Source organism: Planococcus citri, chromosome 5 (assembly GCF_950023065.1).
Source record: "Planococcus citri chromosome 5, ihPlaCitr1.1, whole genome shotgun sequence".
NCBI classification, from domain to species: Eukaryota; Metazoa; Arthropoda; class Insecta; order Hemiptera; family Pseudococcidae; genus Planococcus; species Planococcus citri.
The window spans coordinates 25,485,078-25,503,071 of NC_088681.1; the positions used below are offsets into that span (position 1 = coordinate 25,485,078).

General features: G+C 34.5%; 1 protein-coding gene across 1 annotated transcript; it reads left to right on the plus strand.

Moving 5' to 3' along the window:
* The first annotated feature begins 421 nt into the window (after positions 1 to 421).
* LOC135848751 (uncharacterized) lies at positions 422 to 4,167 on the plus strand. The gene is made up of 2 exons (XM_065368737.1): positions 422 to 546; positions 1,551 to 4,167. Exons 1-2 carry the CDS (start codon positions 430 to 432, stop codon positions 3,948 to 3,950), a joined length of 2,517 nt encoding a protein of 838 aa, XP_065224809.1. The 5' UTR covers positions 422 to 429; the 3' UTR covers positions 3,951 to 4,167.
* The last annotated feature ends 13,827 nt before the right edge of the window (positions 4,168 to 17,994 follow it).

Below are 17,994 nucleotides of genomic sequence, written 5' to 3' on the forward strand. Positions count from 1 at the left end.
TAGTTGTGTTTTCGTTGTTGCAAACTGTTAATATTTTGATTTGATTGTTGAAAATTATTACAATTTTTGAAAGTTGTGCTTCGTTCGTTGAGTCGGAAGTGTCTAAAATTCAACTCTTCAATTGATTGCTATACGCTGCAGGTAACTTTGTTTCCTTCAAAAGTCATAATTCATTACACCGAAATAAAAAATTCCCAGAGATGCATATTATGTTTGTTTATTGTTGTTGTGTTTTTTTTAATGAAAAATTTAGGCTCTAAAAATACTTAAGGGTACTTTTTTACCGGGTTTTCTTTCTCACAAATACCTATGTCTCAAACAATCAAATAGCTTCATTTAGAAACTTAGTATAAAATAATGTAATTCTTTAATTCCTATTATTAAAATTATTAATCAGAAACCAACGGATTTTTTTCAGATGCAAACATCATGTCAAACGACGATGTAAATTTTCGTCCAGGGTTCAACTCCATGGAATGTGATATTTTTGCTCCAGATGAATTACCAAATTCGACGTTAAATGATTCCTCAGCTCATCAAATAAAGGTGAATATAATCTAGAATACTCGAAACTACCAATTTAATAGTTTTTAAGATTAGGTTACGATTTTATTCTACGAAGATTCAGATTAATACAAAAAGTATTCTCCAAGAATCCAAAATGAGTCCAAATGTTTGCCAGCTGTCGTGACGAGAAATCTCAGTTTTTTATTCATAGAACAGGGACAAAATGGTGTCAAATCAAAAATACTGGTTATTTTTTACAAATTAAATTAAATTGAAAAAAATTGCTGTAATGAATAATTCTTGTTGGTAATTTAAAATCCAACTATTCGTGATACGGGATGTCGATTTAAATTCCATTTAATCGAGAATCGAAATTTCGCCCTTAAAAATAAATTTTTCCTCAATTTTCTGATTGACAACTTTTTTTGGTACTTTCTACTTTCTTATCAATCGATTTTATTTTTACAAGAATCAATCATCTCGATTTTTTGCAAAAAATAATGAATACATAAACATTGTTCAGAATAATTTTTAAATGGGAAAAATATTGCAAAAACGAAAAGTATACAAATCGATAAAAATTGATTTCATCAATTTTATAGAATTGATTTTATGGAAAATAATTTTTTTAATATGTACCTAGCCAATATTTTTAAAAAAACTGAAAAATAATTTCAAAAACTGCTTTTATTTACAAAACATCAACATTAGAACATCTCGTTACACGTACGTGATCCTGGATCCTATGTATTATTACTCGAGGGGAACCTTCAATTCCTAGATTTTTTTTATTTTAAAATTATCTTCGCGGCTAGATTCAATATGAGATGAATACCTATACCTACACCTACTTAAATTTCGATCAAAATTACAATTACAAAATGTTTCGAAACTGACGATATTTTTTATGACTGGCTAGGAAAAAAAACGGTAGTTTTGTAACCTATAAGAGTGGCACATGAAACTAGTGTTTATGTGACTTTCTTCATTCAGGTTTATTATCTCGAATTGAATTTTTATGTTGTGTTTTATTTTTGTTTCAGATACTGGATGGAAATGCTTGTAATGAAGTGGAAACTGCTCATATCGATTTGGAAGATAAAAATACATATGTCCATGTCCAAATGATTCCAAGTTTGGAAGACATGGCTACTCTTGTGGCAACTTTAGAAACGTTGAATAATCATTATCACCACTCTAAGCGCATACCCATATTCTACGATTTTCTAAGAAATACGAACCCAGAAATCGATAATTTGATGGTACCGAACCGCATCAAGGAGAAAATGAAAGCACTTTGTGCTAAGATGGAAAAAGAAGAGTATTTTCTTAGATATGCTGATATTGAGGAGAGGCGCAGGCCTAATATCCTGCAATTGCGCAAACTATGCAATAATGATTCGTATTTTTATCTCTACGGACTGGCTTGGGACGCAAATGGTCACATTGACCATAAAAAAACTATAGAAAATGTTTTATCGCGTTCGGGGCATTTGAATGATGGCGATCTCATATTCGAAATAATAACCGCATACTGTTTAAAGAATCATATAATGGATTTTCCTCTGGATTCTTTGAGTGAAAAGTTCATCAGAACTGTGAAAAAAGATAGATTCTCCAAACATGAATTAACAAAGTACTGGATAAAATGTAAAAAAAGGATTAATCTTGAAAGGTACGATGCAAGCTATGAATCTGCTTTAGCTGACCTGCTTGATTCAATGAAATTGGATGAAGACGAATTCCAATGGCCTGCTTATGAATACTTCTGGGATTTTTTCAATGAAAACGATCAAGTGGAAGTGACTAAGAATTTAATTCGAAACGGTAATTATAAAAAATATCAGAAGATGTTATTCTCAAAATTGAATAAAAATCAGCTCAAACAATTATATTCTGAAGGACCTCTTACCATTATTGCCAACTTTTTGTCTTTGGGAGAAGTCGAGCTAGCGAAGGCGACTTGGGATCGTAGCAAGGTGACCATCGCATGTGAGAAATACGAACTTCTACTTGAACAAATCTGGAAGAATCGCAAATCAGATGAGGAGAACTGTATGCAATTTTTAATTTATTCATGGAACACCGCACCAACGAATTTAATCGAATACATGATCGAGGTGAAAAATTGTCAAATTACGGACAAGTTTTTAAAAGGAAAACCAATGCTTGAAAATTCCAGTAGTTGTAAATTTCTGAAAGCTTTTTTATCACGATCAACGCCCGAATTCAAACAGAAGTTTTTGCTACAAGCTGGACCATGTTTAGCATTGAATCATCCGGAAGTGTTCATTTCATTGACTAATCATTGTTTGCACGAAACAGAACGTGTGGCAGTCAAAGAAAGTTTACTTATTGAAGCGATGGAGTCGAGTCCACCGGCTGGAATTATGCACCGTTTTCGAGATTTATTTTTGTACTCGGGTCGTGAAGAATTTAACGAATTCCTCGAGTTATTCACTTTGAAACCAACTTTACAGACACAATTCAAGGAGTGTTTGTTACGATCCAAATTACTTATCACCAAAGCACTGTGGAGAACTGATGATTGGGAAAAATTGTCTCAATTTATAGTCGAATTGTATCCGAACCGAGAAGTAGCTCGATATCAAAAGAGGAATGTTGTTTTTACTTTTTTGCAGATTCACGGCACTTACCATGATTGTTACCGACCAAATGGCGATGAAAAGTTTACCGAAATTGATAATTTCTTAAGTCAAGTCCTTACCCCTCGAGAAGTAATTACCGCCAAAGAAAATATTATTGATAGTTTTCTAGAAAGATGTCAATCTGGTTGGGTCAGATCTTTGAAAAGAATGAATATGCGGAGTTTTGCTACGTGGTGCTACTGCGGCGATAAAAAAAACATAAAGCGATTCAAACGTTCGTTTCCAATTGACAAATTATTTCGTCGACTTTTGAGTGAAATAGTTGGACGATACGTTAATGGCAGAGATTCAATGTTATCGTTTTCTTCATTAGACGAGCTCTTACGTTGGAAATTTTCATCGAACAGAAAAAAAATTAAAAAATTAAAGTCGCGTAAAATAAACAAAATCATGAAAAGAAAGGCAGAAAAAAACTATTTGTGGAAAACGAACATATATCCGCGTGTCCTGAAGAAAGTTATCGAATGGGGTTTCCATGGTGATAGTCGTCAGATTCGAGAATTCGAGCAACGTTACTCAAAAACAGATATGATGAAGATTATTCACTGGATGCATTTTGGAGAAGAGTCCGCGGGCTGCGGAGAGTACTATGGTCATACCAGTTGTAAATCAGATGGTGGAAGGATCCAACGCTCTTTTGTTACAACCTACGATGAGTCAGATCGTGAATGGCACTTATCCAAGTATGAGTTTGATGTGTTTCATGAGTTTAGCAAAGGAATTGAAAGCGATAGCACGACCGAAGAGTCTGATATTACGACTGATTATTATTAATTTTTTAGAATTTATATTAGATACTCCTACATTTTTTACATACCTACCTATCTTTAAAATACATACAATGTGATATTGTTTTAATACGCGTGTGTGTGGATCGAAATATTCACATCACATCTCGTCCAGTTGTTTATTGTTAAATTGCATATCGGTACCTAGGTATAGCTATTTTACGAGTTTTTTGTTTTTTGTTCATAATTTAATAAAGGAAATCTTTTACCGTTATTTTCTTTCTTTGTTTTAAGATCAAGTTTGCGAATCAAGGCTCGAACTTTCATTCATTTAGGTACTACAATAAAAACGTAACGAAGCTAATTTTTTGGGGAGGGGGGGATGGAGGGTTTCAGTAAACGTGAAAAAGTGCATCAAACGGGGTGAACAAATTTTACCAATGATGTTATTGCGACGATTGCCACACGTTTTCTTCAAAAATTTCGTTTTTTATTTCTTCTAAAAGTAAAATTTTATAAAATTTTCAGTGGTGCAACAGTCACCGTTTTGTCCTCGGAATTATAAGGAAATTTTTTTGAAAAAATGTCGTGCTTTTAAAGTAGGTACACTTTTCCCCACTTGATGTCGAAAGCGATCTCCAAAGTAGAACAATCAATAATACCTCAGGTACATTCAGTTGAAGTTTAAACCCAAGTGGGTGATTTTTACTAATTAAACATCGCTGATTACAAAATTGTCATCCATTTTACTCCATATTGAATTTTCAACAAGGAAACTTTGAATTTCATCTCGAAAACACATCGATATTTGAAAAAAGTTGTATTATTGAGTCCAAAAAATGCCAGAAATGAATTTCCCACGTCCAAAAAGCCTACCTGTGTAGCTCTTCGTATGTCTCCAAGAGCGCCCCAAAAAGCTCAGAAAAAATCTGAAGTTCTATTTTCTATCAACTTCGTGAATTAGGAGTAGATATCTAGCTCCATGTACAAAAATTGAATTAATATAAATTTGAATAAAATTATTGAAAAATAATTGCAATGGTAATTTATGTTTTTTGATCATTTCATTGCTGCGTTGAGTGTTGAATATTTTTTCGGGAATCATAAGTAGACCTACTTACTGTACATATGGTATGACCTTTTTTTTTAGAAGAGAGGTGAGCATTCTACTGAGCATCAAATTCACCATCTGGTACGAGGTAAAGATTTCTTAAAGACTGTGCTACATATCTCTGAAATTCGCTGTGTTCGAACAGTTATTTTACGCCTTGGAAAATGGAAATAGGCAACATCTTCAACAGCTTTCAAAATATTTATTGGTAGTTAGCAGTTAGCTACGTAGTACCGACGTACTACCACCACGCCGCGCCACGTGGCGCAACAACGTATCGCGCAACATCGCACCTGCTCTCGGAAGGGAATCCCTCTCTTTTCTGATAGTTGCATGTTGCATCGCCTTTGTGATTTCTAAGTACGCGTACTATAGTTGTGTTTTCATTGTTGCAAAATGTTAATATTTTGATTGTTGAAGTTGAAAATTATTATAATCCTTGAATGTTGTGCTTCGTTGGGTCGGAAGTCCCTAGAATGTAATTCTTCAATTGATTGCTAATAGGCTACAGCTTACAGGTAACTTTATTTCCATCGAAAGTCATAATTAATTACGATGTGTTGTAGTTGGTCCTGGGGTTAGTGAATTTTTACGCAACGCAAAAATTTCATCCCATGGTGAAAGTTTTCAGTGGTTGCATAATTACTTATTTCAAGTTGGTAATTTTGCCTGGTCTATCTCTAAAGAAACCGAAATAAAAAATTCCCAGGGATGAATATGTTTGTTTATTGTTGTTGTTGTTTTTTTTAATGAAACATTTGGGCTCTAAAAATACTTATGGGTACTTTCTTACCGGTTTGTCTTTCTCGCAAATATGTCTCAATCAACTTACTTCATTTAGATACCTAGTAAAAAATATTGATAGATAGTAAAAAATAATGTAATAATTCCTGTAACTACAATATTATTAATCAGAAACTAATGGATTTTTTTCAGATTCAAACATCATGTCAGACGACGATGTGAATTTTCATCAAGAGTTCAACGCCTTAGAACGTGATTGTTTTGCTCCTGATGAATTGTCAGATTCGGCATTGAATGATTCCTCAACACATCAAATAAAGGTGAATAATCCAGAATAGGTACTCAAAACTACCTATCACTTAATAGTTTTTAAGATTACTTAAGTTAGGATTTCATTCTACGATAATTCAGGGTAAAAAAACAAAAAGTATCCTTCGCAAGAACCCAAAACGACAAACGAGTAGGTACCTAAGGAGTAAAAATATTCGCCAGCTGTCGTGATTAGAAATCTCAGTTTTTTATTATTCGTAGAACAGGGACAAAATGGTGTCAAACCAAAAATACTGATCATGTTTTTACAAATGAAATAAATTTGAAAAAAATTACTCCTCGTAGATTTTTCTTTTTGGTAAATTATTGAAATCCAACTTTCCGTGTTATGTACTAGAGGTGTCGATTAAAAGTCTATTAATAGAGAATCGAAAAAGTCGCCTTTAAAAATCAGGGTTTCCTCTATTTTCTGATTGACAATTTTTGTGGTACTTATACATTGTACAAGTACCTATACCTACCGATTTTGGCGATTTTACTTTTTGTAAAAAATAAAAAGTAGGTAAACATTGTTCAGAATAATAAAACTGGAAAAAATTGTCAGGAGGACTAAAATTGTGAAAAACAGAAAACTGGAAAAAATATTGCAAAAACGAAAAGTATAGGAATCGATAATAATCGATTTCATTAATTTCATGAGAAATATAGAAATATGTAATTTTTTTAATAAGCAATATTTTTCAAAAAATTGAAACATCATTTCAAGAATTGGTTTTATTTATTTACAAAACATCAACATCAGGACGTCATTCCTCATTATACGTACGTGATCCTAGATCCTGTTACTTGAGGGCGCAACCTTTAATTCCTAGATTTTTTTAAAAATTCTTTTTCGGGTGAGATTCAATATGAGATGAATATCTATCTATATGTTAGGTACCAAGTCCGAAATTGTACAATTCGGGGTTGGTACAGCCAATTTTGTACCATCTCCGAAGTGTCCGGACTAAGCATGAATATTATTTTTTCATCGGACTTGGTTTGTACCATGCCCGGAGGGTCCGGACAAAGTGTTCGACTTGGTACAATTTGTGTTGTGCAAAGTCCGAAATGTAGTTTTATAATGAATGAATTCGATTTTTACATAAAAGAAAATTTAAAGATGACTCTAAAATACACCTCAGCAAAATTTTCGGGTGCTGAAATTCATTTGTTGATTTTTGGGGAATTTTTAAAGATTCAAATATTGCTATGCTCATTTCTCAAGAAAAAAAAAGCGTATATTATATTGGTATTAATATAAAAGATTGAATAGCATCAATAAGAATGAAATAAGTTAATGTTGTGGGCCTTAATCGCCTTGGGAATTCTTCTAATTTCAGCTGATATTTTACCTATAAAAATTTCAATTTCCGAAATGAAAAACAATCAGCTCTAGCGAAGCTCTCAAAAATTGAGAGATGCAAAATTTTGAAATGAAAAACGATTAGCCCAGGTAAAGCGAGGGCAAAACCTATCAAAAATTTATAATTCTCAATTTTCTCGGGTTAAATATCATTTTTTTAGTCTTGTTCCCTGAAGAAGAAATGTCAATTTCAGAATAATGAAGAAACTGGCCTTAGAGTGAAGTGAGGATAGAAGCTCTCAAAAGTTCATAATGTTCATATGTAATTCAAAATCTAAATAATACGCCTAGGTATCTTTGTAAATATAATTTTTCTGGTTTCAACATTTTAAAAATTTATAATTCTAAGATTAAAAAATCATTTCTTTAGTCTTGTTCTCTGAAGAAAAAAATGTCAACTTCAGAATAGTGAAGAAACTTTGGCGTTAGTGAGAAGCGAGGGCAGAAGCTCTCGAAAATTCCTAATTCAAGAACTAAGTAATTGGCTTAATACTTATCCGTGTAGGTACCTATATTATTTTAAGATGCAAAAAGATCATTTTTCTGGTTTTAAGATTGGAAAAATTTGAAAAATAAATTTCAAAAAATTTCAGTTTTGGAATAAAAAAATAGGTAAATGCGAGTGCAAAAGTTTTTGAAAATTTATAAATCAAAAAATAAAACGCCTTCGTTTTGTACTTGAATAAAATGTCAAGGTTTGAATTTTTAAATAAAGGCATGAAATTCGAATTCCTTCATTATAAAACTTTGTATCAGACTTTGCACAACACAAATTGTACCAAGTCGAACACTTTGTCCGGACCCTCCGGGCATGGTACGAACAAAGCCCGATGAAAAAGTAATATTCACGCTTGGTCCGGACACTTCGGAGATGGTACAAAATTGGCTGTACTATCCCCGAATTGTACAATTTCGGACTTGGTACCTAACATATACACACTATAAATGTCGATCAAAATTTCAAAATGTTTCCAAAGTAACGGCATATGTTGTTGTGTAACTCAAGGATGGCAGAAGTGTTATTTTGAAACTTTGGAAGTAGGTAGGTAGATGTGATTTTCTTTATTCAACCTCGAACTGAATTTTTATATTGTGTTTTATTTTTGTTTCAGAAATTGGATGGAAATGCTTGTAATGAAGTGGAAACTGCTTATATCGATTTGGAAGATAAAAATACATATGTCCATGTCCAAATGATTCCAAGTTTGGAAGACATGGCTACTCTTGTGGCAACTTTAGAAACGTTGAATAATCATTATAGCCACTCTCAGAGCAGACCCCTATTTTACAGTTTTCTAAGAAATACGAACCCACAAATCGATAATTTGATGGTACCGAACCGCATCAAGGAGAAAATGAAAGCACTTTGTGCGAAGATGGAAAAAGAAGAGTATTATCTTAGATATGCTGATATTGAGGAGAGGAGCAGGCCTAATATCCTGCGATTGCGCAAACTATGTAATAATGATTCGTATTTTTATCTCTACGGACTGGCTTGGGACGCAAATGGTCACATTGACCATAAAAAAACAATAGAAAATGTTTTATCGCGTTCGAGGCATTTGAATGATGGCGATCTCATATTCGAAATAATAACCGCATACTGTTTTGAGAATCATATAATGGATTTTCCTCTGGATTCTTTGAGTGAAAAGTTCATCAGAACTGTGAAAAAAAGTACCAGATCTTCCAATCATGAATTAACATATTACTGGATCAGATGTAAAAAAAGGGTTAATCTTGAAAGGTACGATGCAAGGTATGAAGCTGCCTTGACTGGCCTACTACTTGATACGTTGAAGTGGGATGTTGACGAATTCCAATGGCCTGCGTACGAATACTTCTGGGATTTTTTCAATGAAAACGATCAAGTGGAAGTAACTGAGAATTTAATTCGAAACGGTAGTTATAAAAAATATCAGAAGATTTTATTCTCAAAATTGAATAAAAATCAGCTCAAGCGATTGTATTCTAAAGGACCGCTTACCATTATCGCCAACTTCTTGTCTTTGGGAGAATTCGAGCTAGCGAAGGCGACTTGGGATCGTATCAAGTTGACCATCGCAGCTGAGAAATACGAACTTCTACTTGAACAAATCTGGAAGAATCGCAAATCAGATGAAGAAAGCTGTATGCAATTTTTGATTTATTCGTGGAGCACCGCACCTCCGAATTTAATCGAGTACATGATCGAGGTGAAAAATTGTCAAATTACGGACAAGTTTTTAAAAGGAAAACCAATGCTTGGAAGTTCCAGTGGCTGTAAATTTCTGAAAGCAGTTTTATCTCGAACAACGTCGGAATTCAAACGAAAATTTTTGCTACAAGCTGGACCATGTTTAGCATTGAATCATCCGGAAGTGTTCATTTCATTGATGAATCATTGTTTGAACGAAACTGATCGCGTAGCAGTCAAGGAAAGTTTACTTATTGAAGCAATGGAGTCGAGTCCACCAGCTGGAATTATGCACCGTTTTCGAGATTTATTTTTGTACTCGAGTCGTGATGAATTTAACAAATTCCTCGAGTTATTCACTTTGAAACCAACTTTAAAGACACGGTTCAAGGAGTGTTTATTACGATCTAAATTACTAATCACCAGAGTACTGTGGAGAACTGATGATTGGGAAAAATTGTCTCTATTTATAGACGAGTTGTATCCGAACCGAGAAGTAGCTCGATATCAAAAGAGGAATGCTGTTTTTACTTTTTTGCAGATTCACTGCACTTACCATGATTGTTACCGACCAAATGGCGATGAAAAGTTTACCGAAATTGATAATCTCTTAACTCAAGTCCTTACCCCTCGAGAAGTGTTCACTGCCAAAGAAAATATAGCTAATAGTTTTCTAAAAAGATGTCGATCTGGTATTGTCAGCTCTTTGAAAAGAATGAATATACTGAGATTTGCTACTTGGTGTTATTGCGGTGATGAAAAAAAGATAAAGAGATTCAGACATTCGCTTCCAATTGATAAATTATTTCATGCTCTTTTGAGTGAAATAGTTGAACGTTACGTTAATAGCAGAGATTCAAAGTTATCGTTTTCTTCGTTAGACGAACTCTTACGTTGGAAATTTTCATCAAAAAGAAAAAAAATTGAAAAATTCAAATCGCGTAAAATAAACAAAATCATGAAAAGTAAGGTAGAAAAAGACTATTTGTGGAAAACGAACATATATCCGCCTGTCGTGAAGAAAGTTATAAAATGGTTTTTCCATGACGATAGGCGTCAGATTCGAGAATTTGAGCAACGTTACTCAAAAACAGATATGATGAAGATTATTCACTGGTTGAGTTTTGGAGAAGAGTCCGACGGCTGCGGAGAGTACTATGGTCATACCAGTTTAGAATCAGATGGTGGAAGGATCCAACGCTCTTTTGTTAGAACGTACGATGAGTCATATCGTGAATGGTACTTACCCAAGTATGAGTTTGATGTGTTTCATGAATTTGGCAGTAATACTGGAAGCGATAGCACTACCGAAGAGTCTGATATTACGACTGATTTTTATTAATTTATAGAATTTATATTTGTCCTACATTTTTTATCCACCTTTAAAATACAATGTGATATTATTTTAATATGTGTGCGTGTGGATCAAAGTATTCACATCTTGTCCAGTTGCTTGTATTGTTAAATTGTATAGACCTAAAGCTATTGTTACAAGTTTTTTGTTTTTTATCCAATAAGTATAATCTATTACTTACCGTTAGTTGTTTTCTTCATTTAAAGGTCTAGTTTGAGAGTCAAAGCTCGAACTTTCATTCATTAAGGGATTCCAACAAAAACGAAACGAAGATTTTTTTCTGAGAGGGAGGTAGGCAGAAATCACAAAATTACCGAAAAACTCTCCTTCGAAAATTTTAAAGTTTTATGTATAGTACGTAAACGTGAAAAAGTGCATTTTTAAATTCGCCAGACAAATTTTCAATCAGCGAAAGGGGTGAACTAGTTTTACCTACCAAAGGTGTAGCGATGATCGCCACACGTTTTCTTCGAATACCTTGCAAAGCAAAACTGAAACTAAAAAGGTAAAAAAGAGTAACTGAAGTTTTAATTATTCTTCAGGTTTTCCACCCCGTTTTTTAAAATAGATTTCTTTTTCAAAAATCTTCAAAAAGGTGATAAATTTTTGGATTTTTAGAACTAATTGCTACATATTTCAGTATTGATCACTTTCGGGGTAAATTGCCAATAATTGTCATAGCGAAAACGAACATCCAACGAGTAAGGAGGTTTTTTCTCGAAGAGGAAGTCATTCAAATTTTGAAAGTCTTTATAAAGGTTACCTACCAATATTCTTGTTATTAAATTTATAGAATTTATAATACTCCTGCAGTTTTTATTCACCTTTAAAATACAATGTGATATGTAATATTTTAAATACCAGCGGATCGAAATATTCACACTTCGGCTGCTTGTTTATTGTTAAATGGCACATACCTACACTCCTACAGCTATTTTTACAAGTGGAGGTGGACAGAAACCACAAAATTTCCGAAAAACACTTTTTCGAAAATAGTCAAGTTTGAATAAATACTAAAAAGTTCATTTTAAAATTCACCAACCGAATTTTCAATCTGCGAATAGGGTGAACTATTTTTACAGATGGTGTTGCAACAATTGCCACACATTTTCTTCGAATAATCTTCGAAAATTTTGTTTTTTATTTCTTCTAAAAGTAAAATTTTATAAAATTTTCGGCGGTGCAACAGTCGCCATTTTGTCCTCGGAATTGTGAGGCAATTTTTTTGAAAAAATTCTTTCTTTGAAAGTGCACTTTTTCCCACTCGATGTCGAAAGCGATCTCCAAAGTAGAACAATAATACCTCAGGCTCATTCAGTTGAAGTCTAAACCCAGAGTGGAAAATAATCATGAATGTTCCATTCACGAGGGGTCGATTGTTACTATAATTACACATCGCTGATTACGAAATTGTCATTCATTGTCAGTTCACTCCATATTGAATTTTCAACATGGAAACATTAAATTTCATTTCGAAAACACATCGATATATTTGAAAAATTTCGTATTATTGGGTCCAAAAAATGCCAGAGATGAACTTCCCACGTCTAAAAACCCAACCTATAGCTCTTCGTATGTCTCCAAGTGCGTCGCAAAGCTAAGAAAAAATTCTGAAGTTCCATCTTCTATCAACTTCGTGAATTAGGACTGTCGAGCTCCATGTACAAAACATAAATTGAATTAATATAAAATTAAAATAAATTTGAATAAAATGATTCAAAAATAATTGCAATGATAATTCATGTTTTTTGATTATTTCTCGTGTTCGAACAGGTTTTTTACGCCTTGGAAATAGGCAACATCTTCAACAGCTTTCAAAATATTTTCCAGTTGCCGAGGGGAAAGGATTATGGTAATTATGGTGTAAGGTGTAATGGCAGGTGTTGGTCTGTGGTTTGATTATATATTCGATTCTCTTCGTATACTTTTAATCTGTGCTTTTATATGCCGTTAATGGTTTTAATTACTTTTCGTAATTATGTTTTTATATAATTAAATATGATGGAAAATGACGAGTTTCGTGTTTATTAATTCAATATGGTAGCGAATCGCGTGGTTTAGTGTGTCGAAAATCGGGAAATTGCATCAGTTTCTCGCAAAATCGTCTACATACCAGTTCGCGGAAATTTAAAATTTTCCCTCCAAAACGTGTCACGTGTATTCAAGACGGCAGAAGTTCAATTTTTTAATTTTTTGATCGCATCGATTAAGAAAAATGTCATCCAAAGCCGAAAGTCGAGACATGAGTAAATTCACATTCGATGGTGAAAATCTCCATGAATGGAAAATCCGAATAAAGTATGCATTGCGAAAAGCACGTGTGTTATATACGATTGAAACCTCCAAAGAAGAGAAAGAATATCGAGCAGATACAGAAAGAAACCGAAGTAAATTGGAAAAATACTCCGAATTTAAATGGGACAACGACGAAGCTATGGGTATTATTGCGGAGCATCTAAATGAAAGAACGGTAAAATGCGTTGAAGATTGTGTTACTGCCCTCGAAATGATCGAAACCCTTGAAAAACGTTATGGTACAACAACCGAAGTGGGCAGAGATGCCGCCAGAATTAATCTGCAGTCATTACGATATCGAGCCGGTGGAAATATGAAGAAGTATATCGAGAAATTCGAAGATGCTGTCCAAAAGTATCGAGCGGCAGGCGGCACATTCAGTGATGCAGACGAAATCGAGCAATTCCGAGCTTCCCTTCCTGCTTCATTCAACGATCTACGTAAATGGTTTTCGAACTTGTCAACAGAAGAAAAAACGTTTGAAACATTAACTAAACAAGCTGTTGAAGATTCTGATTACTTGCATCGTGAAACGTCATCTGAACAAAATAATAGAGTGTTCTCAGCTCGTACTGGTGGTCATTATTCGAATAATCATCAGAATCAGTATCAGAATCGTCAAAGAAATTACCTCAGTAATGATCGGCAAACAAATCCCTCTTCATCAACTTCGCAAATTGTTTGCTACGAGTGTAATGGTCATGGTCACCTTAGTCGTGATTGTGCAAATCGTCAACAACGAAATTCCAACTATAATCGAGATCGAGGTAATCGTCATGGTTCGAATTATAACTCCAACAATCAACGATACAACTTTCGAAACGATCAGAGAAACGGAAACGGCGGCTACGGTAATCGAAATGATCGTCAAAGTTCAGGTGATCAAACTCAAAACAGTCAAAACAACTCTAATAGAAATCAAAACAATGAAGAAAAGAAAGTTAATCAACAAAATGAACGTCAATCTCAGTCTCAATCTCAACGAAGTAAGCTTCCTTTTTCATTCATCGCTAGAGTTGTCGAATCCGAAAACGAAATTCAGAAATCAAATGTAGCTCACGAACCTGTTCCAACATTACGTACAGCTTTACTCGATTCCGGAGCTACAGATCATATGGTGAATGATTTGGAACTGTTGTCAAATGTACGTCCAATCTCATCTAAGGAAATCCAAAGTGCGGATAAAAACACCAAATTAGTGCCAACGTACATCGGCGAATTGAAAATGATCGTCAGAAATAATCAAAATGAAGTCACTACTGTTATTTTGAACGATGTTTTATATATCGAAGATTTGCAATATGATTTGATTTCTGAGGATCGTTTAACTCAGAAAGGCATCGATATGTATCTCAATGATAAATTTGCTTACCTGTTTCTAAGAGAAGATCCGAACGTTTCTATCTTGGTTGCTAGAAGAATTGATCGATGTAAACAAATTGAATATTTTTTGGCAAGTGATGTCGAAAATCGTTCCGACGACGAATTACGAGATACTAGTTTATTTTCTGAGAATTCGTCAGCTTTCGTTATGCCAGCTGTTACTGTTACCGAACCTAATACCAGTGCTGCTGAACAGAAGAAAAAAGAAGAGAAAATTTTATGGCATAGGCGAATGGGCCACCCTTCTGGAAAATATTTAAATAAACTTCCTGCACATTCCGAAGGTATGCCAAAGTTGAATATTTCTGATACTGAGTTCAAAGATTGTGAAACGTGTAAATTGGCAAAGTCACATCGTTCCAGTCACAATAAAGAACGAGAAAGGTCTACCAGGTATTCAAAATCATTTGCTCTGACGTTTTAGGGCCAATTCAGCAAAGCTCTGCTGGTCAAAAATATGTGATCAGTTTCATCGACGACTTTTCTAACTTTGCGGCATCTTACTGTATTACTAGCCGAAGCGATGTCTCTCTTGCGTTCAAAAACTACCTACGTGAAGTAAAAATCGAGTATCCAGATATCAACATTGGTAAATTTCGTTGCGACAACGCTAAAGAATTCGTCGAAGGTGATATGAAAAAAGAACTTGAGAAAAACAACGTTTTAATCGACCCATCGAACCCATACACACCAGAGCAGAATTCGAAGGCAGAACGTTTCTGGAGATCGTTGATGGAAAAAACGCGTTCGTTGTTAATCGATTCCAAAGTACCGAACGAATATTGGCCGTTAGCTATAAAATGTGCCACTTACCTGCTGAATCGTCTACCTTCAAAGCCGAATGACTGGATGACACCGTTCGAAAAGTTCTATGGAAAAAAACCCAACCTGGAAAATATCCGTGTATTTGGTTGCATAGCATTTCAACATATCGACGCACCTGTACGCCAAGCTCAAACCGGCAAAATCGACCCTCGCGCTTTTCAACGTTTACATGTCGGTTATACTAATAATGGGTACAATTTAATCGATCCTGAAAGTGAGAAAATGTTTCGTACTTGCCACGTAGATTTCATCAAAAATAAAACGATCGAAGATATAAAAACATCTCCAGGGTTTTCCATCGAGCAACCTGAAGAAGATTGTGTAAATTTGGACCACAATTATTCGTTGTCGTTCGTTGCTAAAATTGTCAACTCGAATTGTCTCAGTGATAATATTCCTGACACCTATATCGAAGCTATCGAATCGAAATACGCATCCGATTGGATCAACGCCATGACAAATGAATTTATTTCCCTTGAAGAAAATGATACTTTCGAAGTAGTAGATCACGTACCTGGAATGAAAGTTATCACAACGAAATGGGTTTATACGGTCAAATTAACCCAAGATGGTGAATATGCAAAAGCTCGGCTCGTTGCTAGGGGTTTCCAAGATGGTAATTTCGAAGATTTACAGACGTACTCACCTGTTATCAACCCTACTGTATTTCGTTGGATCATATCAACGGCAAATCGTTTGAATCTCGATATCATTCTAGCTGATGTTGTTACTGCGTTTTTATATGGTGTAATCAAACGTGACGTGTATATTGAGATCCCTGATGGTCTTAAATATGATCGAAAACGGAAAGTTTTGAAGCTAAATAAATCGATTTACGGATTGCCAACTTCATCCAGAACTTGGTTTGATGATTTACGCGAAAAAATCAAACAAATGGGATTTTCAACATTCGAGCCTGATCAATGTGTTTTTTATAAACGAGTCGAAGATACCATCGCTATCCTGGCAATTTACGTTGATGATTTGATTTTTGTCTCGAACTATAGTGTCTGGATTGAAGAAACGTTGAATTCGTTGAAACAACATTTCAAGATGAAAATCAAAATAAACGAACCGGATGTTTTTCTCGGAGTTCAAATTAATCGCGAACGTGAAAATGGAAAAATTTTCTTGAATCAGTCTCGATATATCAAGAAAATAATCGATTGTTTCGGTATGAGCGATGCTCACGGACAGACGATGCCAATGGAAACCAGCCTGAAAATTCAAAAATCGAAAGAGAAAAATGAAATTCCTGAACTGAGGAGCATAATCGGCGCTTGCAACTTTGTAGCACGAAATACAAGGCCGGATATTAATTATGCTACAAACTACGTTAGTCGATTTCAAAATGTAGCAACTCCGGAAATATTGGCATACGCGAAACGAATTATCCGATATCTCATTGGTTCTCAAGATGCTGGTCTTATGTACGAGTCGAATGGTAATCGCGCTGTCACCGCATTCGTCGACGCATCTTTTGCCAACGTAAACGATGACGAAATGAAATCAACAACTGGTTATTTGATTTACCAGTACGGCGATTTAATTGCTTGGTCTTCAAAAAAGCAGAATCGAACAACAACGTCAACGGCAGCTGCAGAATATTCGGCGTTGAACGACGCAGCTAAAGAAATCAGCTTTATTCGATCACTCAACGAAGTAATTCTGGGAATTACAGAAACGGCAATCATCTACGAAGATAATACGTCGGCGAGGCAGATCGCAAAAGGGACAGAATCTACGGAGAGCCGATTCCTGTTGACGAAAGAATATTTGATCCGCCAAATGGTTCGAGAAAAAGAGATAAAAATCGAAAAAATCTCCAGCGATTTTCAACTGGCAGACTTACTGACCAAGTCAACAGATGTAACAACCTTCAACAGATTGGTTGACTATCTTATTTATTGAAAATTTGAGTAATTATTGTATCTTATTGTATTCGTAATCATATCGGTAATCGTATCGTTTTATTCGTTTTATTGTATAATTTTTATTGATTTTTTTAAAGTTTTTTTCATTTGTTTTAAATTAGTTTATCGAATTCGAATCTCATGGCTAATCAAAGGGGGGAATGTTGTGTAGTATAAGTACCCCTTGCTATCATGGGATAGACTGTACTTATTACATGAATTCGAAGAGCTTACGTCAGAGAATAAATCTAGAGTGGGAAATGAAAAAGTTTATGACGCTAGGTACTTACCTACCTAGCTGCAGTATGTTTTTATTCGATGTAATTGTAAGAACGTGTGATATATGTTCAACCGCTTTTTTATCTTTTATTATTCAAATTGCAATGTAAATTGTTTCTAATTCGAATGAATAATTAAAACTATTTTCAATGATCTAATATTCGCGTCGTGAAAGTTAATTTGCTCAAAGGAACATGTTTTTCTGATTGATTCGAGTATTGGATCTAATGGAGTAAGTCATATTTTCGAGTACACCGGCATGGCTGGGACTTGATCCCATGCCAGTTCCGGTCAGAATATAGGTCTTATTTCATAGTTAGGTTTAGAGATAGCCA

Bases quoted from the DNA above. Each gene is read 5' to 3' on its own strand.
- LOC135848751 (XM_065368737.1), top strand. From the start codon at position 430: ATGTCAAACGACGATGTAAATTTTCGTCCAGGGTTCAACTCCATGGAA. The intron at 547-1,550 runs GTGAATATAATC...TTTTTGTTTCAG, and splicing joins CCTCAGCTCATCAAATAAAG to ATACTGGATGGAAATGCTTG.